The sequence below is a fragment of the Nanorana parkeri genome, unplaced genomic scaffold (genome assembly GCF_000935625.1).
Source record: "Nanorana parkeri isolate BGI_ZX_2015 unplaced genomic scaffold, ASM93562v1 scaffold487, whole genome shotgun sequence".
Classification (NCBI taxonomy): Eukaryota; Metazoa; Chordata; class Amphibia; order Anura; family Dicroglossidae; genus Nanorana; species Nanorana parkeri.
In genome coordinates, this window is record NW_017306755.1 from 393,762 (window position 1) to 415,942 (window position 22,181).

The 22,181-nt window shown below is 38.3% G+C and overlaps 1 protein-coding gene across 2 annotated transcripts in view; it reads right to left on the reverse strand.

Moving 5' to 3' along the window:
- Positions 1–22,181, reverse strand: part of LOC108790600 (cadherin-18-like) — a 544,420-nt gene that overhangs the window by 68,312 nt on the left and 453,927 nt on the right. Inside the window, exons 1-2 of one of the 2 annotated variants that reach the window (XM_018560909.1) lie at positions 17,870–17,877; positions 10,817–11,070 (exon numbers count right to left, since the gene is read on the reverse strand). In XM_018560909.1, the coding sequence (XP_018416411.1) occupies positions 10,817–10,926 (110 nt within the window). In that variant the 5' untranslated portion in view covers positions 10,927–11,070; positions 17,870–17,877. Of the gene's footprint in view, positions 1–10,816; positions 11,071–17,869; positions 17,878–22,181 lie in introns of those variants that run through there. The other variant, XM_018560907.1, reaches the window with a different exon arrangement.

The following is a 22,181-nucleotide window of genomic DNA, read 5'->3' on the forward strand; positions in this document are numbered from 1 at the left end:
GATTTTGCGGGCGCACGCAATTTTAAGGCTTGACATGTTTGGTGTCTATTTACCCGACGTGACCCCAACTTGCATGTTTTACCAAAAATATGGGTAATAATAAATGTTTTATAATATAGTGTAGGGAAACTCTTTTTTTTTCTTTTACTTTTTTCATTATATATTAAAAAAAGAACCCCCGAGGTGATTATATACCTCCAAAAGAAAGCGCTATCTGTCCCCAAAATTTTTTTACGTAAATTGCAAGGCCAATAGACACCCTAACATTTTTCAAGCCCTGCTTTTGATCAACACATCCTTTCATTTTCGGTGTGGAAGTACATCTACAACAAGATGGCACTCTGTCTATTTCCTAAAACAACTGCAGAAAACACTATTCTACAAGTTCACATCTATGGCCTTTAGTGATGGCGATCCTCTACAGCCGTTATCTTAGGCTCTGTTCACACCTAGGCGTATCAAATATGCAAATTTGTCGCGCGTTTCTACCGCGATTCGCGGTTAAAAAAACACGCGGCAAACGCGCGTTTTCGAGGGCTACTTGGCTGTATCCCAATGGAAATGCGCAACAAAAACGCCGCAAAGAAGCTCATGTACCTTTTCAGGCGTAGGCCGTTTTGTAGCGCGTTCAGACGGGCTGAAATACGGCAAGGTGTGAAACATACCCATAGAAAACAATGGGATTTTCATGTTTGAGCGTTTTGTAGAGCGTTCGTAGAGCGTTGAACGCGCTACAAAACGTACAGGTGTGAACCCGAGTTAGACCTTAGAGTTAGACAAGATTGTTCAACTGATGATGACTTTAAAGAGAAGCAGAGCACATAAGAAGGATATTGTTTACCAGAGACTATAGTAAAACTTGCCTCAAAAATGCTTTTTACAAATAGAACTAGGCAAGAGTGTCACTGATCCTTTTTGTCCTGGCGCTTTAGCTATTAGGAATTATCACAATATCGAGGGGTTTGAGGTTGGGGGTAGTAACCAGAAAGCCCTTTTTTAACAGGTGATATATTATTCCATCTCTCGCATCCACACACTTTATTCCCTAATTTTTTCCCGTATTGTCAGTGTTTGGAGACATCTATATGCTGCATGTATATGTGGCTAAATCCCAAGTACTGAATGTCTCCTTGGACCCAAAAACCATAGCCCATATGCAATCCAATCTTGTTCTTTTGTACCTCTAGGCTTCTGTAACTTCGATTTATCTAACCTCACCTTATCACTCTTTTTATGGGGATAACTTTCCACCTCTTTAAGGAACTGTCACCCCTGTTACATAAGTGGCGGGCCTTACAAAAATGAAAAATCAATAGAAGCAGAGATGACCACTCCACTGAATAGATTTACATGCAGAAGTTCTACAGGTCGCTGCCCCACATCAGTCAGGGGGACTGGGATATCTAAGGAAAAAACAATAACAAGGGGCACCTTCCCTTGTGTAGATACATTTTAATATGAAAAACAGCAAAAGTAGGATAATACTCACAAAAGAGTAGATGACAATGTGTCTTCAAAATCAAAGGTTGATCCTCATTTTAGCAAAAAGAAAAACAAAACATGCGAGAGCTGCACAGATAGTAGTCCTGTGTGCCAGCACAGTATGCCTAAGTTGACGTGTTTCTGGGGCCACGCCCCCTTCCTCAGAACCTGAACTCCTCCTTCACATTGAAGTAAGTAGAGGCTAACAGCCAATCAATAGAGCCTCTGGCTGACAGATCGTAACTTTTTCAAGTGCCCCCCACCTATTCGGGGTGTGTCAAAGTCCCTCATTCAGCAAAGGACCCAATGGTCCTCTGATCGCTTTGCCCATTGTGACTCACAGAGCCCTCAGTCCAATCAAAGGGACAGAATACCGATATGTACGGACTCTGTGTTTCCAGTGCCCGCACTGAGATAAAATCCTTGCAAGTGCTGAGAGAGAAATTCAAGCTGCAGAGTACATATGACAGGCACGAACACCGGCAGATGCAGAGCAAGGAAGGAGGGGGAGGTTTTAACCATTGAAGACCAGGCTACCTTGCACAGACAATGTACATACAGCGTTTGATACACAGCATGCACAATGTCTAAAGAAAACAACAAAAATATACCTATAAGATGGATACATATATAAAATTATTAAGATGTTAAAATAAGGATTAAACAGATCGCTAAATCTTGATATATAGGGGTCTATTCACTAAGCTGCCATAGGCAGCCGAGTGAACGACTTACCAGAAGTGAAGTGAGCCGAACGCTGTTCGGCTATTCACTTCAGGTTTGTACGGCTGATTTCAGCCGCATATCGGCTGAAATCAGCTGTACATTGGGTGGCTTCGGGTCGGCCGAACATGCTCAGCATGTTCGGCTGACCCGAAGTGCAGAATGAGTTCGACTTAGCCATTCCAACATCTGGATCGGCTAAGCCGAACCTCCGGCAGGCTATTCGCTGCTGTTCGGTCTATTCTTATAGATGCCGAACAGCAGTGAGTAAATAGCCGAATGCCGCTGATCTGCTCGGCCCTCTGTGGGACCGAGCAGAGCAGAAAAATTGTTAACCACTTCCCATGCTGGCCGTTGTAAAAAAACGGCCGCCCAGGAGCTCTCTAGATCTGGGCTCCACTGTGACCGGTGCAAGCCCAGTTGAACCGAAGGGGTCCTGGGGACGAAGCTAGCCGAAGGATCGCCCGAAGATACGGCTAGATCCTTCGGCTGCTTCGTGAATAGACCCCATAGTGAATGATCTAAAAAGACACATACATTCTGTTCCTCCAAATCAGGAGACTCACGATAAATTAATGCAGATGAGTTGTTAAACTCAACAGTTTCTATCTTTCTGTTTCTGATCATCCATTTCTGAAAAGTACATAGTTATGACACTTTGCACGGTACTGTTGTGCAGGACAGAAGAACTTGTTCTTCTTTGCTGCAGGTAAGTAACACTTACATTCCTTACCTGCCTTTGACGGTACAGTGAAAGGAGAAGCACCACACTGATGACTTATTCTATTTGTCATTCACTCTGCTCTCTTCTTCAGCATGATCCTTGTTAGCACATGAACAGTGCAGCATAACTAATTAGCCTTTTGTGCTGCTTCTCTGTCTCTCCTAGTGTGAGCTCTGCTGCACAGGGACAGCAAGCGGCTGATAACATGTAAAGTGTAGGTCCTTACACGGCTTGCTTTTTAAAATACGCATTTAATGTTATACTAATGAGATGTGCATTTACTGGTGTCTTTAACCTGTAGTACAGCTTAAATGTTTTAGTATATAAAGAGTTTCTTGCAATAAATCTTGGTCTTTAAATAAAAATCATGCTTGGGTAAATTAAGAGATTCTAGTACCAAAATACATTATTTATAGAAAACATTGCCATTGAACTGATGACAGGTCTAAATGGCTTCTCGTAACTTCCCTTGATACTTGGGAAAGAAACCTTGAGAAAGAGTGCAAAATACAGCACAAAAGCAAAATGTAAAAAAGATAACTACACACAAGATACTACTGAAGCAAGATTTTTTATCATTTTAGGATAAAATTATAAACCTGAGGTAAAGGTGGAGGTAAAATAAACAAGTTACTCTTCATTTAACTTACTTTACTGAATTGTTTTACAAAAATCATATTAGGAATAACTCACCTAAATCTGTCCAAACAAGAGTCCAGTAGACATCCCGGGTATGATACAGTTTGAAACATGAAATCATAAATTATAATATAAAAAATAATTATAAATAATTATAAGAAATTATAATATAATAATACAAAAAATGGTCCAGTAAATGGGAATTCCGGGTGCGCTGCCTGCTCCGTATCACAGTCAATAGAGTACAGTAAAACTGGAGGCAGGGCACTGGACAAAGCTCTAGGGACAAAATTGAAGTGCAATAGTTTGATACATATATGTAGTTATAGCAGATTACATTGTATTGTGTGTATTAATTTCCTGCCGGCTCCGCCCCCCACTGTGACACCAGAAAACTAAACTGAAAGCCGAATGCTGGCATCCGCCGGGCGCACACAGCAGAAGACACCGCAGGCTCGCAGGGACAAAGTAAGTGACACTTTTGCGCAATCCCGAGTGTGGCTCGGGGTTACCGCTCTTGGTACTGAAAATTAACCCCGAGCCACAATCGGGAATACCGCCAGGGAGGTTAAGGGAAAAGGCCCATGTAAAGTGCAAATTTGTGGCAAAGTGAACAGTTTATTTGCCTTTAGTAAATGAACCCCTTAGTATTCAATCACTTTGAATGTAATAAACACTTCCCTGTTATGCTTTATGGGTTTAAAAAGGAAAAGTGCAATAAAAAAGGAACAGTGTAGAAATATGTTCCCATTTCAAGTTGTATTATTTAGCAACCAATAGCAACCAATGACATCAGGCAGGCAGGGCCAGCTCTTCAGCTACAAGTGATCTGGGTGGTGTACAGCCACCCAGATCACTTGTACTAGTCCTCTATTGTGCCAAAACCCCTGCACTTCCCGCTACGGTTTTTGGGTCCACGCTCCTCTCGGGTTTTTGGGATCACAGCACTGCATGTCAGGATGGAGAGAGGGAGCTGACTGGGTAACATTTGTTCCCTGATCTGCTCTATGATTACTGAAGCATGAAGCCATTCATGATTCAGCTGTCAGAAACCAGGTGAAGTGCCGTGTATACAGATCATCAAGCACAGGAATGTGCTTGATGATCTGTATTGGAGGTACAGGGGAGACATCAGGAGTTTAATTGACCTTTGATGTCTCCGTAAAGTGTACCTGTCACCTCCAAATGGTGTCACATAGTGACAAAAGTCAAAATTAATAAAATAAATATGTAAAAATTAAAAGGTGGCAAAAAAGTAAACAATAATAACATAAAATAAAATAAATACAATTAAAAAATATAAAACCAACACAGCTAACCCCACAATGAGCAAATGCACATTGAATGTGCACTTAAGGCATGTACCGGTATGTAAATGGGGAGGGGGGAGTTCTAACAAAAAAAATTGAAAACATAAACAGTATCATGCGTCACAATCAGCACATTAACACTGTGCCTGGGAACACACACAGCAGTTGTGCATTGTAGTGCAGCTGCTGGTATGAATGCAAGTATTCACTGGACCCCTTTGTATTTTATTTCACTACCCCTGCCCTAGTGTATTATACATCTTTTTTTTTTATTGATATACCTATTTTCTTGGTTTTTATAGGGAATACATGATAAAAAATTAGAAAAATGCATTTTCTTTTAATTTTATATTACCATAATTTGTGCACCCCCATATATCTAACACAAACCCTAATCAACAAAGTCTGCTTAAAATTATGTTACATTAGTGTGACTTTTATGTAACACTAAAGTCCTTTGGAGAGCTTAATGGTGAGTATGCTGGGAATGTTTGTTTTTGTACTGTGTAAAGCCCTTCCATGTGCACCTTGCTTTAAAGCTAGTTATGAATTGATGAGCACATTTGCCATTTGTTTCACTTGTTGGATTTGGTTGTGAGGACACATTGGTGAAGGTTCACCAGGAGGTAGTTGGACTACCTCCTGGTGAACCTTCACCCAATTCATCCTTTGCTATAAATATGCTCTAAGATGGAGGCTCATTAATAGTTTAGAGTTAGGATCGCACTATACAGAAGGGCCTTGATGAGGCAGTGTGACTTCCACAAGTTTTCCAAAAGTTGTGCAACAAAAACCTCTGTTTTTAACCTTAGTTGTTAGACAGTGTACTTTTTTTGCAGGCTGGCTGGTAAGTGTGCTGGGAATGTTTGTCTTTGTCCTCCATGAATGGGGCACACAGATTCAGATAAGCCCCACTTTTCCTGCATACCTCCACAACCACCAGGGCAAGGGCTGTGGGAAAGAGGCCCCTGTCCTTATCAACATCGGGACACTGTCCCATTTTGAGGACACGTGGCTTGATATGGTGCAGAAGAGGGGCAGCAAAATGATACCCCATTTCCTGCTCTGCCAGGCCACTGCTTTGATCAAGGCTCTGATAAGGAATTTTGAGGGGACCCTACGCACTTTTTTGGCATGGCACATTGCATTCACTTCTCTAAGCATTTGATGATTGTACACTGAATGCAAGTGTTATTCAAATGCTCCTACGTCAATCTGGGAATAAATACAGGTGGAAATATTTTTAGGATATACATATAGATATATAAATATACAGTATATCTACCGTATATGTACATACTGTATATTAATTAGTTTTTTCTATTCATTTTCCACTTTTTTTAATTTACAGTTTTTTATTTAACTTTTTCTATACATGGTGGCTTAGATCAGATTAGTGGAGACCTGGTCCAGACCATCCATACAGCTGTGCAGCAGAAAATTACTTCTAATAGTTTTCTATTGCTGGCTGCAATTAGTAAGCAACATATCACTATACCAGTAATCTATTTCTGTAGGGAAGCACTGGATAGAGCTGTAACACCTCTGTCCTGGTCTCTTTACTCAGAGGAAGGGCCATTACATCACTCATGATGTCACTATAGACCTTATGTAAACAGAAAGCAAATGTAAAAGCATTGAAAGCCCATAATTTGATTGATTTAGCCTCTGGGCTTAGTGCTGGACAATGGCTGTCATGATAACTGGCAGTTACAACCTACATACCAATGGGGCCCCCGGGAAGTCGTTGAGTATGGTCACTGTTTTAAAAAAGTGGCTGGGACTTCAGTGGTAATTTGTTACATACAATGCATAACTACACCAGAGACTTGTAAACCCTGCCTAAGATTGAAAATGTCATTTAAAATGTTATTGTTAAAGACAAATGTAGGTAAAATTAAAACCTGCTGAAGATTATGTTAGAATTTAGTGATTGGATTAAATGTAGTTTAATTACCAATCATCCGTCAATACTGTTATATAAATGTCAAGGAGAGTATAAAGGAACTGGAGGACTGAACTTGTATTTATGAACACATACAATTATTATATTTTGAACAATGGAAATCTACTCAATTCATTGGAATAAGAGGGCTATTTATGAGAAAGTTGCTCTTCTAGCACCTTCAGCATACTACACACACGGGGGTACCCTCTATTGCATTTCCAAGCTTCCAATATATACTGGTATGTCTCAGTTAATTAATATGGACGTGTTTCCTGCATACAAACCAGGTTTATGGTCTGATTGTAATATTGTCCTGCTATTATGGTTATGATCTAAAAAAGTTTTCTATAAACAACTGTCCAAAATGTGTTCTTTCTTAGGATTACAAAGTACCATTATATCCGTTTTCATATCTTTTATGATAACTCAGAAACAAGTTGGTTGCCTAATTGGCATTTTCTCTTCTCCATTATACTCATTATGATAGTCATTATAATAAACATATGGGTTAGTGACTAATGGCTATTTCTGCCCACAGTGGTTTTGAATAGAAACTGCGTAGACATGATTTTTAATTAACCTAGGAGTTGTAAAAATTCAACTGGTAGTTTATTCTCAGAGACAAGCATTTAAGATATCAATAATGCATATCTCTATATATGTGAAATGACATTTGGTAGACCCACCACATACAATTACAGATAAATATGGGGGAGTTTCCCCAGTGGGGGCATTGTAACCTTTGTTCATGCTTAAATGTTTTACTGCTGATTGTGTCTTTTTGAGAGATTTTCTTTTACTTCCTTTTCCAGTCACGGGGGACTGAAAGTAAAGTGAAATCTTCCCTAGAGAGAGCAATAAAAATAGAGATTTTAAACTTTTCACACAATCCAAAACCACAAATGACTGGTGCTTGGCTTTAAGAAAAATAAATAAACAATACGTGAATTTGATATTGTATGTTTTCTTACTGTTTTGTAAAACTAGAATGTTACACCAACAGACTCTCTTGGTGTATTTCTATAGAATATTGTAAATCAAACAAACCTCAGTAATAGAAACAAATCAACTGCTCTGTAACTTCCCTTTGCTGACATTTAAGCTGTACACTTTATCCAGCAAGTTTGTGGTATTCTCAGGTATGCACTTCAATTGATTGCCAATCGCTTCTACTAGAAGTTATTATACATGTTTTACTCTCTAGTGCTTAGCTACTTTTACCCTTGTGGAATTCAGATTTTACAGTATTGTTGACATTACTTTCTTGTAGCACATATGGCTCCCTACTAAATTAGTTACTTTGCAATATCATCACATTAGGCCTAATGTAGGCACTAAACACAATGTAGTATGTGCTGATTAGGAATTATTTGTTCTTATCAATTTTGTCCTAGTTTATAATCCCTTTAGACACATTGAAACTTCTTACATATGCTACAGTACACAGCTACTATATTTCAACTCAGTGTCTGCAAACTTTTCATACAACAATACATAGTAAATGACAGATGAATCTATTGCTAAGATGAAAAAAATTACCTCTGTATCTTGTTTGCATGTAGATGACCATGACAAAGGAAATTGTCACACTTCATATTTGATTTCACAGAGTACAACAAATGAAAGAAATCAAAAGATGTCATAGAGTTTTAAGGTTTTAAGACAACTGGAAGTCATCGAGGGGCGATATATTTCCCCTCGCTTTCTATCCTATGTACAGGACTAGCGGAACCCAGACCAGGTTTTTGGGTTGACTTTGGGTCTGAATAATCCAGCTCGGGTTTTGTGTCTCTCACCTGCATTGTTAATTAATGATTGATTATCCAGGTTAGATACAAGGGGAAGGCTGGAGCATGATGTTGCTCTGGCCTGGGACTCAGACAGCATTCTAGAGCTACAAGTTGGATGTTTGTGAGTAAAAGGTTGTTGAAAGTAATTTTGTTTCGTGAGAGATAAGCTCACCACCTGGTAGCGAGGAAACCTGCCTGTATAGTCAGAGCCTGAAAGACAAGGATTTGTTTTCTTTTTTCTTTTGTTTTATTGCAACCTTTTAAATAAAAACTGACTGCAAGTCAGATATATAAGCTGCTTTGGGCTCAGAGGAGAGGGTTGAATGACACTGACAATCACTGAGCCTGGTAAAAGACCAGAGCTAGAGGATGGGTGGAGCATTGATAGAATTTCTTTTAAACTGGAAATGGGCTTTACAAACATGGATTAATGATCAGAGCAGCTGTCAATCAACAAACAGATTGGATAAAAGCACAATGGGACCACAATTCTGCAAAATTGGGCTGGTGTTTACTGTATTAAAGCTGTATTAAACAGGCAGGATCAACAAGTATTTGTGAAACATTTAATCATACCAATATAAAAAATCTTGCACAACTACATTTACAAAACAAAAAGGAATTATCTATACAACTTTACTATTTTGGTTTACATAGACTTCAAAACAATGAAGAGATGTTCCCATTTTGTTTAACCATGTGAATATAACGTATTAAAAAGCAATTTCTCTGTGGTAAAACACATCTACATACAAATGGTAATTAGCTGTCTAAATCCTGTATAAGTGTGCATGCGTAACATAAAAGAAAATGTATTCCTGTGGGCATAAGATTAGCAGTGAAAGAATATGTGCAATCACTGATTAGTTCAGTGCAAGTGTTAGAGCCTTCACTTCAAAGAAGAGAATAGTTAAAATTTCACAGTACTGATATTTAATCAAGAACAATTGAAGAGACATTTCAACATCTTGCTGTGCTGATTACCTTTTCATTCCACCTGTCCAGCATACTACAAGAAGCCAAGAAACATCTTTTTTAACAGCTTTTACCAATGAAACATTCAAAGGATTTAGACACCGTAAGACTATTTCTAACTTCATTCCTTATATGTGATCTAACTCAAAGTAGGTCTTAACCCAAGCAATATAATATATTAACCCTCAATATAATATTTAACATGTTATTTCATAAATAGTTTTTTTATTTTAATATTTCATTTGAATAATATATGGTGCAGATGTCATTGGGGGTCTTTGTTCACACACTCCCTATTATTGTGTGACAACAATCTGTCCCTGCTCCCCAATTGCTTTCCTGCAATTGTCACCCTGTCACAAGCCCTGTCTCCAAGTCTACCTTAACTACAAAGTAAATTGAAAAATCATTCAACAGCATGACCAGGTCCTCCTATGTGTTGGTAATAGAGTAATTCCCAATAAAAGGTTAAAAATATATGCTTAAGCAATTTGAAAGCATTAGTGTAGATTAACCTTGAAACAAAGATTTAACTTGGCAAGACCAGCAGCTAAATTACATATTTTGGCTTTGTTTAAAAATTACTAAACTGTTTTTAAACTTTGCTCTCATTATAACAGTTATTCTAATGAGGACAGGTGTTGAAAAAGGCTAGTCAAAAGAAAAAGGCTAGTCAAAAGGAGGAAATGTTTCTCTGGACTTTTACTTTTTTTCAGGTAACAAATGGTAGAACAATTAATAAAAGAATCAGTCTTGCTTCCAAACTAAAATATGCAATGTGTACCCCAAATATAAAATTCTTATTTACAAAATATAAGCATGAGGATGTTGAAAACATACTTTCATAAATGTAATGTTTATAACAATAACCAAATTTTGATAAGGTATGAAGAGTAGCAATATCACTCATGTGAAAATATTGTATATTGTTTATCATATAAACACACTTGTATTTTACAAAACATAATGAATAAGAGGAATTTAATACTATTATACAATAGAGAATGTTGCATTATCATGCATAACATAGCCAATTCCTCATAAAGCAAATTATATAAGTGGCCCCCTTGGTATTTTTTGACCTTTTAATACGACTACTGCTCACTTCTGCTATCCTTATATTTTCCAGTTAAGATACACTATTTTAATACATTTCTGGAAAATGTTATTTTAATGTATAATTTAGCTTATGTTTACAGACAAATAGTAGGATACATTATCTTACCTTACTGAGCTACTTGTACTATCTGGATCATATGCTGTTACAATTCCCACTATGGTTCCAATGTCTGAGTTCTCATAAACATCCATCTCATAGAAAGATTTTGTAAACATAGGTGCTTCATCAACATCACCAACAATGACTTTTAAAATTGTTGTGTCTTTAAAAGGTCCCAAGTGAGAAAATCTTGAGTCCAAGTGAGTATTTACTCCTTCTATGTTTAGTGAATATAGCTTCTTTTTTTCATAGTTTAATGGCTGAAAAAGATATACACATACTAAGTACATCAAGTTTAAATAATTGAAATACATGAAGTAAACAAAATTAAAAATCATCATCAAGGGTACATAAACATTTTTCAACAATTCATTTAAACCAGGTACCTAGGGTTCCTCAATTGTGATATTCAAGTTTTGCTGGTATTACCTATTTTGCAATTTTTGTATTGTCTCACCAGGTCTCCCAAAAGCATTTTAAATACCAACCCACTAAAGAATTTTTCCTCTGGTACATGAAAAAGAAAGAAAGGACCACAAATAAAATGTTTCTCATTTTAAATATTCTGTCGTGTCGAAGAAGTAGATCTTTTCCTTCACATTATTTTAAAGAGACAATTTCAGGTCAAATAGAATCTAGAAAAAAAGGTCTATGCAATAGGGCAGCTTTTATATTTACTTCTTCAGTGGCCCATGTCTTATATCTTCCCTCTGTGTCCCAGCACTGCAGCCTTCATTAGATCCTTCAGCGTTTGTGGTGTTCCTGTGTCCTCCAGTGCATACCATGGTTCCATCCTCTGATCCCTACATTACTACAGAGCTCAATAGTGACAAAGAGGTGTGTCAAATACCAGAGAGTAATAACAAAATATGACCCCTGAAGTGTTGAATGCAAAGAGACTTAAGGAGGTTGCATCATTGGAAAAGAGGGAAGATAAGAGTCACAGACCACCAAAGAGTGAGTATAGAAGCTTTTTTACTGTAGGGACCTTTCAGCTAGATATTTTTTTAGCCTGACAAGGTTGCTTTAGAAATTCAAAGATGACATTATCCCACCCTGCCAAAAAGCAGTAATATCATACACAGTAGCAACTAGGAATTGAGATGAAAAATATACTGATAACATAACAATGTTACACAAAATCTGTAAGGCGGAAGTTATTCTTATTTATTATTAAACAACATGTTGCTTGTGTTCTGTAAAATATTTCTCCCTACCATGCCATACCATTTTTGGTTTCAATGCTTACTGGAATGCTGTATAACACTGAAAGTTCCTCTGTTTAAAGTGATTTGAAACTCAGTCACTTATCTACTATAAGCATTAATATGTTAATGTAATTTCAAAAGCTGTTTTCAGCTTTTTTATGCAGCTCTACTTAAAATAATATCTTGTGATGCTGCCATTGGGGTTCTTGTTGAGGCACTTTATAGGGTGACAAATATCTGTCAGCTGTGCTACTGCATTGTCACACTGTCACGTGCATCCCTGATAGACATTGCAAGTGGCCATGCTAAGTGACATTGCTGGGTATGATTTACCATTGTCACTATCATGAAATTGTTCCAGAACAATGACGTGCAGACTATTCTGGAGAGAGTACATGTAGACACAATGAGGCTGCAAGAAATCAGCAAAATTGGGATGCAAACAAAGTACAAGAAAAGGTAATAAACATATAAGAAAAAACAGTGCCAACTTTTAATGATAAACAGGGCTTTAGTAAACCACATGTTATTCCCTTTTGGGTGTTGATCTACTTTAATTTCTAGGCAGGAAAAAAAAACTTGAAAATACAGCTGATGGAGAAAACATCTTTTTATGGCTTTTTGGACTGAGTTATTGGAGGAAGTAAAAGGCAGTTATGTTTAGATAGGCTTCCCTGAAGAGATGGGTTTTTAAGGATCACCTAAAAGTGGGCAGTGTAGGAGATAGGCGAGCAGAATGGGGTAAGGAGTTCCAGAGGATGGGGACACTCTGGAGAAGTCCTGGGGTCGAACGTGGGAGGAGGTAATTAGAGAGCAGGAGGTCTTGAGAGGAGCGGAAAGGACGGTTGTGTGATATTTTGAGATGAGGTCAGTGATGTAGGTTGGGGCGGAGTTGAAGATGGCTTTGTATGTTATTGTTAGTATTTTGAATTGTATTTGTTGGGCAAATGGGAGCCAGTGGAGGGATTGGCAGAGAGGGGTGGCAGACACTGAACAATTGGTAAGGTGGATAAGTCTGGCAGCAGCATTCATGATAGACTGGAGGGGGGATAGCCTGCTTAGTGGTAGGTCAACAATGAGGGAGTTACAGTAGTCGAGGAGAGAGATTACAAAGGAGTGAATTAGAAGCTTTGTGGTTTCTTTTGTTAAAATTTGGAAATGTTACAGATGTTAGGTAGGCAAGATTTGGATAGTGATTGGATGTGGGGCTGAAGGGAGAGCTCAGAGGCAAGGATTACACCGAGTACCCTGGCTTGATGGGAGGGGTTGATCGTAGTATTGTTGATTGTGATGGGGAAGTTGGGGGAGGGAACACGGAGAGGAGGAAAAATTATTAGCTCAGTTTTTGACAGTGACATCTCAGCATGGATGTTACACCACTACCACAAACTCAATCTGAGTAGATTTGAGATACGTGAAGAGACAGAGGGTGTGAGTTGAGGAGTGGAGAGATAGATTTGGGTGTCATCGGCATAAAGATGGTATTGGAAGCCATGGGAGGCTATCAATTGACCCAGGGAAGAAGTGTAGATCGAGAATAGAAGGGGCCCAATAGATGGGGGACCCCCATGGAAAGAGGAAGAGGAGAGGAAGAGGTAGAATTGTAGGTGACACTGAAGGTGCGCTGAGATAGGTAGGAGATGAACCATGAGAAAGCAGAGTCTTGGAGGCCAAGGGAATGGAGTTTATTAATTAAATAATTAATTGATTATTTTGAGCTATCTTGGTCAGTGGAGTTAATGTACTGAAAGAGTAAATAAAGTATGCTAATTTTGCAAAGTGATTTTTCATTTTGCAAGGGAATTTTCACTTCAACTCATTCATTAAACCATAATTCATGCAGGTGCAAGCAAAAATCCTGTTTTTGTCTTGTTTCCTTGCACATTATTGAGTATTCTTTGCAACGGGAATTTTCAGCGCATTTACTTAGCTACATAAAAAATCCATTGCAAAGTGAAAATTAATTTTACAAAGTGCGCATGCTCTACCACTTTAGTCTTTCAAAGGTGATGCAACAAAAGTATATTTTTACAATAGCATATTGGTTTTATGTTTTATCCTCAATTAATAAAAATCCATGATCCTCGGGGAGATTATGCAATGCTTACATTTCATTTACACAATACTATTGTAAACTATCAGGTTTATTCACAAAAGAGTTTGGAGAAGACAGGAGAAGTGAACAATCAAGGACAACATAGCTGAACTGGAAAGTGAGCTTATTGGAGAATGTTTCCAAATCCGTTATTTTGGCCTGGATTGTTCACTTCTCCTGTCTTCTCCAAACTCTTCACCCTTTTGTGAATAGACCTGTTAGATGATTTCCTCAGACAACAGAACTGTCCCTCAGAGTACAGGTACTGTTAATGTCTGGTACCTATATTTTTTTTTCAAAACACAGATCCTTAAATAGGTTTGCAAGGAAAGAAATAACTGCAAGAAAAAAAACTTTATGCCACAAAAGAACTTGGTGACTAACTAAACACATTTTCTGTAAAAAACAAAAATCATTAATATTACAAACATTGCAAGAGAATACAACATTACTCAGGTCTGATGAGAAAAGAAATTTAGGCTTTATTCAGATAATCCAGCTATAACAATAGATTATGGTTCAGTGCATAGATGTAATAAAATTTGTGTACAGGTACAGCCAAGATGAATGCTTCCCCAGTGTGTAGTTGCTGTCCCTATTTAAATTTCCCAAGCGTTTTCAGACTCATAACAGCTACGTGTTTCATTGCGTTATGCCACAAAGAAGCAGGGCAAACAAACAACCGTGGAAGATTTAATAGGTTAAACCTTGGTTATTTTGGTGCTCTAATCTATTAATGTCTGTTCAGCACAAAGTAAAATATGCATTTATTGACTGATGAATTGTCCTCATCCTTGAAAGTTTCATTAGGCTCCTAAAAGGTTCATATTTTACAAATCTGCAATCTTGTAACTTTAAACAGCCCATTGCAGTATGACCTTCATGTATTGTTTAGCATAACACTAGACCTAAGCTAAATGTTCACATGAAGCAGATGTCATTGTTAACTTTCACACCAATGTATTTTAAACCACTCTGGCTGCTAACTCATCTTTCAGAGTAATTGTTTTGTTATAGCGCAATTAGTAACAATACAGGTGGTCTGTCAAAACAAAACATGAGCATTGCAAGTGTTCTTGTTCCGTATCTTGTTACCGTAGGCTGTAGGCAATTATATAGATAATTGACTGAACAACACTTTGACAATGTGCAAAATACATTTTTATTGTGCATGCAGCTATTTTTATTTCTTCTGTCAGCACATTCCAGCTTCATAGCACACAGGAGAACAAATATATGTAAAAATAGCAATCATGTTAGCTGACGTGACAGATTGAAATTACACTAGTTCTTGTTGACTTGTATGAAATGTATTTGAGAAAAAATGAAAGCATCACCTGCCAAGCACCATACTTATTATAATTTCTTGTATGTCAGGTGACAGAGCTAGTAAAAAGCAAGGTCACTTGTAGGGTGATAGGATTGTGGCACTTCTTTGTCAATCAGTGATTATGTAGATTACATTAATAGCTGGTGCAGTACCTTTGCTACAGATACTATCTTAATTCATGCTTAAACAATATCAAAGTAGGTTTTTATTTTTGGGCAGCATGGTCAACATTGCAATCCTTCCAACCATCATTAATAATGAGGAGACAAAAGCTTCTCATCTTGATTTACAATTATTCTAGACCCAAGAACAAAAATGTAACATATTGCAGCTAGGGATGAGCTTTTGGTTTGGGATGAACATGAGTTCGACCCAACCCAACCTGTCCACAGTTCAGAAAATGGATGAACAAACTGGTCATATTTGGCCAGTTCAACCACCCAAAACCCTAGTCTGCTAGAAGTCTGTCATTCTGTGGCGGCATGACCATATTTGGCAAATGGCATCACCTAGCATCTCTTGCAGGTTTTTTCGAAATACAACAGATGCCAGGGAACTTCAATTTGCAATAGAAGAGACGATGGAAGGACATCGTAGGGCTTGGTGGGTTATTATGTCAAGAGGTCATTGTGACATAATTGATGTTGTTAGTGAACATTGTGTCTTTTATTCTAACAAAAAAATGCAATTACCGTTGGGTAACAAAAGTAAAAGATCAAAAACGAAACCTATATAGCTAAATAAAACAGTAAAACAACACATTAAGGAAAATAAAGTGGCATTTACTAAGTATAAAATGGAGGGGGCAGTATTGGCATTCAAAAACTATAAAGAATGTAATAAAATATGTAAACTGGTAGTCCGGGCAGCTAAAATTGAAACCCCAAAATTATTTTCAATACATAAACAGTAAAAAGGGGAGAAAGGAACAGATAGGCCCAATAAAAGGCAGAAAATAGGAGGCTAGTAACAAACGCCAGGGAGAGGGCAGAGGCACTAAATACTTTTCTCTCGTCGGTATTCACCAAGGAAAAAGACGGGTTTAATGTACATGATAAATCGCATAATTTAACAGAAAATATACCTCAGTGGTTGACTGAAACTGGGATACAACATAGGCTTAAACTACTTAATGCAAATAAAGCATTAGGACCTGATAATCTACACCCCCAGAGAACTCAGCCAGGTAATAACGAGACCATTGTTCCTAATATTTAAGGAATCGATAATGACGGGTAGAGTGCCAAGCGACTGGCGGAGGGCTAATGTGGTACCTATGTTCAAAAAAAGGTCAAAATGCCAACCTGGGAACTACAGACCAGTTAGTCTGACATCCATAGTATGCAAAGTGTTAGAGGGATTTATTAAGTACTACTTAGTGGAATTCATCCAGGATTATGGCATGATAACCGACAACCAGCATGGATTTAGGAAGGATTGTTCTTGCCAGACCAACCTGCTAACCTTTTACGAAGAGGTAAGTAGAGATCTGGAAGGTGGGAGGCTGGTTACAGGAACGTGTACAGAGAGTATCAGTTAATGGCACCTTTTCAGACTGGGTTGAGGTCATGAGTGGCGTGCCCCAGGGTTCTGTGCTGGGCCCCATGCTCTTTAACCTGTTTATTAATGATATCGGGGAGGGAGTAAATAGCCATGTGTCAGTGTTTTCTGATGATATGAAAATTGTGAGGGTAATAGACAAGGATTTAGACAATGTAAAATTACAGGAGAATCTGGATAAGATCGGGGAGTGGGCAACTGTATGACAGATGAAGTTCAATGTTGATAAATGCAAAGTAATACACTTTGGAGTTAAAAATAAGCAAATGTGCTATACACTACTGGGTGTACCACTTGGGAAGTCAGAAATGGAGAAGGATTTGGGGGCCAATGGCTTATCCCTTAGCTAGGGTATCCATGATCCAGTGAGTGCAGTTTGTTTCTGTGCATGGTGGTGTGAAGAGAGAGAGTTACTGTTTGTAAACACTGGATATCTGGGCATTATTGTGATCGGTGAATTGTAGACCTAAAAATTACAAGGATATCATGGTTTGGGAGTATTTGAGGAATGTCATTAAGGATTGCTATTCGCTGAAAGGAGACTACATGGGACTTTATTGTCTTTTTATAAATTGTTAAAGCACAATTTACACTTTATATTATGCAATTTGGTTTTGGTGAATTCATAATTACTTATCGTATATGATAATACACCTTTACAAATTAGTTTTAAGAAGATATTTGGATAATTACTATTCACTTATATTGCAATAAAGATTGGGTACAGCACAGTACATTTGTTTAATAATATTGAGGGAATGTAGCCTAGTATGGTTTAGGAGGGGTGGTGTATGCTCACTCACTGGCTCTCCCTTAACTGGCCAATCACTTAAGGGGCCATGCCTGGATATTGGTATTTTATGAACCTTTTGGAAGTTATAAAGTATAATGTCTTTTACAAGAAAAAAAAAACAGTAGTTATTGTTTACATAAACATTAACAACTTGAAATGTAATAATAAAAACCCAGCAACAAATACTGTAAAAAATGTATCCTTTTAGCTTAGTCAATATTTAAAAACTTCACAAGTATTCCAACGCTCTGCTAAAGATACAAATGCCCACATACAGACCTAGCTCTGGGTGCCTACTCCTATGTGGTTTGTCCTTCAATCCAGAATCAATAAACAGTGGGAAAAAATGTGTCACTCTCTAGAGTAAAAAGCCATAATCTGTGTTTATTTTTGGATCCAATGTACAGCAGACCACCGGAGCCCCGTGCTTCACCCATAATGAGCTTATTCATAAATTGGGGGTTATCAGGTAAGGGGATCTCTTTGTACTCACATCAATCAAGCCATTAAAACAAATAGCAACTTTATGGAAAAAAGCCCAGTTGGACAACATCTCATTTAGAATAATGTACATCATATTTAGCTTAACAACAAAATGTATCAAATTCATTTCTGAACACACTAAATACTAAATACATACTAAATAGCAAATCACATAATGAGATTGACACTTTTTTGGTACAGTTGAGTTTATTGTTTTCAAAAGAAAAGTAGGTTGCACAAAGAGTACAAAATATAAAGTGCAAAAATGTAGAAAACACATCCCAGGTAAAAAATCAATATGATACAATATGGACTTTAGGGACTGTAGAATGTATCACCTACATAAAGTACATAAGTACAAAAAAAGATACACAGACAGGTAGTGAAAGTGTGTTTGAGGGAGGAATGGAGGATGTCCTGAACTCCTCAAGCATGACATGCAAGGAGAATATAAAGCAAACAATACACATCTTATTTGTTGGCTCAGGTAACTTGGTGAAACACGGATCAATGTTTATTAAAAAAAATGTGAATGAGGAGGAATAACACCATATACTGTAGACCTAAGAAAGTAGAGAAGAAAAGAGAGATAGCAGAGTATAGAATAAAAGATTAGGGGGGAGAGGTGGGGAGGGCAGACCTGACCTGGAAGACAAAGGGGTCTATTCACGAAGCCTTTGGCTAGCTTCGGCCCCAGGACCCCTTTGGTTCAGTAGAACCGAAGGGCTGCGATACGGGCTATTCACAATAGCCCGTACAGCTCCCGATCATGGCTGAGCGGCTCAGTAGAGCCGAAGGCATATGCCTCGGCTCAGCTGAGCCGCGCTGAAAGCCGAAGCTGGCCGAGCGGCCGGCCATTGGAGCCGTGTCAGAATAGAAAAAATGATAATAATGTTTTGCCCATAGGAATGCATTGCTAGATTCCTATTGGCTATTTCAATTTGCAATAGCCAATAGTAACTAGCATTGCACCTGCCCTGTGCTGCAGTTCTCCCTCAGGTCCATCAGCAGAGGGCGGGTGCAATGCTTGTTTACTATTGACTATTGCAAATTGAAATAGCCAATGGCAATCTAGCAATGCATTCCTATGGAAGCGGGAGACTCCCAGAGCGCCCGGGAGAGTTTGTTTTTTCTTTTTTTCTGACGGCAGCAGAACCGCCGTCCAAGCACAATCATTTTCTATTTACTTTTTAACTATTTTTCTGTTCTGTTCGGTCCCTCTGAGGCATTCGGCTATTCACTCACTGCTGTTCGGCATCTATAAGAATAGGCCGAACAGCAGCGAGTAGCCTGCCGGAAGTTCGGCTCAGCCGATCCAGATGTTGGATCGGCTGAGTCAAACTCCTTCTGCACTTCGGGTCGGCCGAACATGTGGAGCATGTTCGGCCGACCCGAAGCCATGCGAAGCAAGCCGATGTACGGCTGATTTCAGCCGTTATACGGCTGAAATCAGCTGTACAAGCACGGAGTGGATAGCCGAACAGTGTTCGGCTGACTTCACTTGGGGTCGGTTGTTCACTCGGCTGCCCTCGGCAGCTTAGTGAATAGACCCCAAAGTAAATGAGGTTCTCCGAGAGAAACAACTATGAAGGTTGTAAAAAAGGAGAGAAAACCATAAGGGTACATCGTTTAACTAATATCTAATCATAATCAGGGAAATGTATCCAAATAAGGCATTGAGCATGGAATTTATCTAGAGTATCTGAATCCATAGCCAAAGGCTCTTCCATTCTTATGATGTCATTAATAGTATTAACCCCCAAAAGGGAGTAGTAATCAATTTCCAAAATATGGTAATAAGTTGATGAGCTGCTGCAATTAGATGTCTCAATAGTTGTTATTTTTGCATGTTCAGAGGGTCTGTACAGATAGATAAAAGGGACACTTCTGAGGAGGGGGACAGGTGCATCTCATACATTTCTTCATACTTTTCCTTTGTCCTTGAATGGGTGTAATTTTAGAGCAATCCCATCAGATATGCATATAGTTGCATATATCTACATTACATCTATAAAAGTCATTTGATAAAGTGGGGAATATATGATGGGGATTTTAAGGTCATTGCATATTTGTTTCAAGAGGAAAGCATAACTGATGAAGTAAAGGTTAGGCAGATTAGCAGTGACAGAGGTGCCTAGATATGTAATCTGTTCCAGCATGTCACAAGATTGTGTTTATGAACATATAAGATTAGGTAAATAGTTTTGGTAGTGTTATCTTTAGCCTCCCAGCCCTGTACAAAGCCCACTTGTTCATAGTGTATTGCTCTTAATGCCAGAGTTCATAAACGGTTTGCTTAGATGTATGTGAATAATTTAAGGTCTTTCCCAGGTTTTGAGATAACAGAAAGATGAAGCCATTTTTACCCCCTATTTGCACCTGAGCATTTTGTTGTGTAACTCCCTCCATGCTACAATGCTTAACATAAACAATCTCATTCTTTTTTTACTGTGGCTGTTTACATCTGAGCATTCTGTCGCTTGAAGTCTGTCAGGCAAAAAGGTACATGAGCCTATTTTAGAGCTGACTTGCCCTATAGCATTTTATAGGAGCACCTTAAAATGTTCGACACAAACATTTTTTTCACACATTTTTGTGATTAACAACTGTTTTCCTACCCTCAGGACTAAAAATAAAATGGAGGATTCTGGATTGTTCTTTCTTGATGTGGAGGCTTTCATCTACATGGTGAGGGACCACAGCAACCTAAAGTATATAATCCATGGGAATATCAGTACATAATGCAGATCAAGTAGCAGAGGCCATCGGAGAAAACTGCAGGACAAGTGTACCAGGATTGAGAGACACACAAAGAGACAGCCAAGATAATCTTCTTTATGACTGTAGGACCTATTATTTAGGTATGCGTTTAAAATGACACTGCCTTGCATACTTGAAAAAGTTTACTTTTCTTATGCAAACGTGGATATTTTTTTATTGTTGCTAGAAATCACCTTTTCAAACATATGGAGACCTGTGCTAATTTATTTGTAAGAGGTAGTTATAAAAGCCACAAGTAATCCTGTCACCCAAGTGATTGTTTTTACAGAGCATTAAATAAATAAATTACTTCAATTATCATTGTTTACTGTATTTTATTAGTCAAAATAACAAGAGAGTAAAGCAGCAAATTGTATGTTTCATTCTTTGCAATTATTCAACAGCATCAAGCTGCCATTTTAGCTGTCCTGTGGGAGACATAAAGAAAGATGCAAAATTATCCCAGATATATGCACTATATGTGCTGCCCAGAGATTTGTTACAATGGGTATTTTCCATGTTGTGGCTTAGTCTTCAAGAAGAAAGCCATCATGGTGCTGAACAAAGTTGGGCAGGGCACATGTTGCTTTAACTGAAGTGATAGTGTTTAATAATAATGTTTAAGTTAATGGGAGTGTGCAGCAAATGCCACTTTTTGAAAGAAAAAGTTCTGGGGCAGGTCCAGCCCAACTTCCTGCAGCATCTGTCCAATGGAAAAGTGACCCAAAATACTGTCTGAGCTGCTTACATTTGACACTATGTTGATAGAATAAAAAAATAATTTGCATTAGCCACAGCTAAAACAAATACGGAATATTTTTAAAGGTAAAGTACTTGCTACCATGCGATACTGATGTTTTCACCACACAGTGGGTGAAATTCCTCCATTGTGGGTACTTTCATGACCACATCCTTTAACACATGCCATATGACTGTGCATGTGCCACAGACAATGGGGATCCCTACAGGTGAAAAACAGAGAATGGTTAGGCAGTCCAGGTCAGCAGCCAGTAAACAGGAGACAAGAACATAACTGGATCCAGACAGAGGTCAAGGCAAATGGCTAGCAGGGAATAGTCATGAAGTCCAAGTCAGTAACGAGCAGTCAGTAAGCAAGGCAGGAGACAAGAGTAATTTAAATA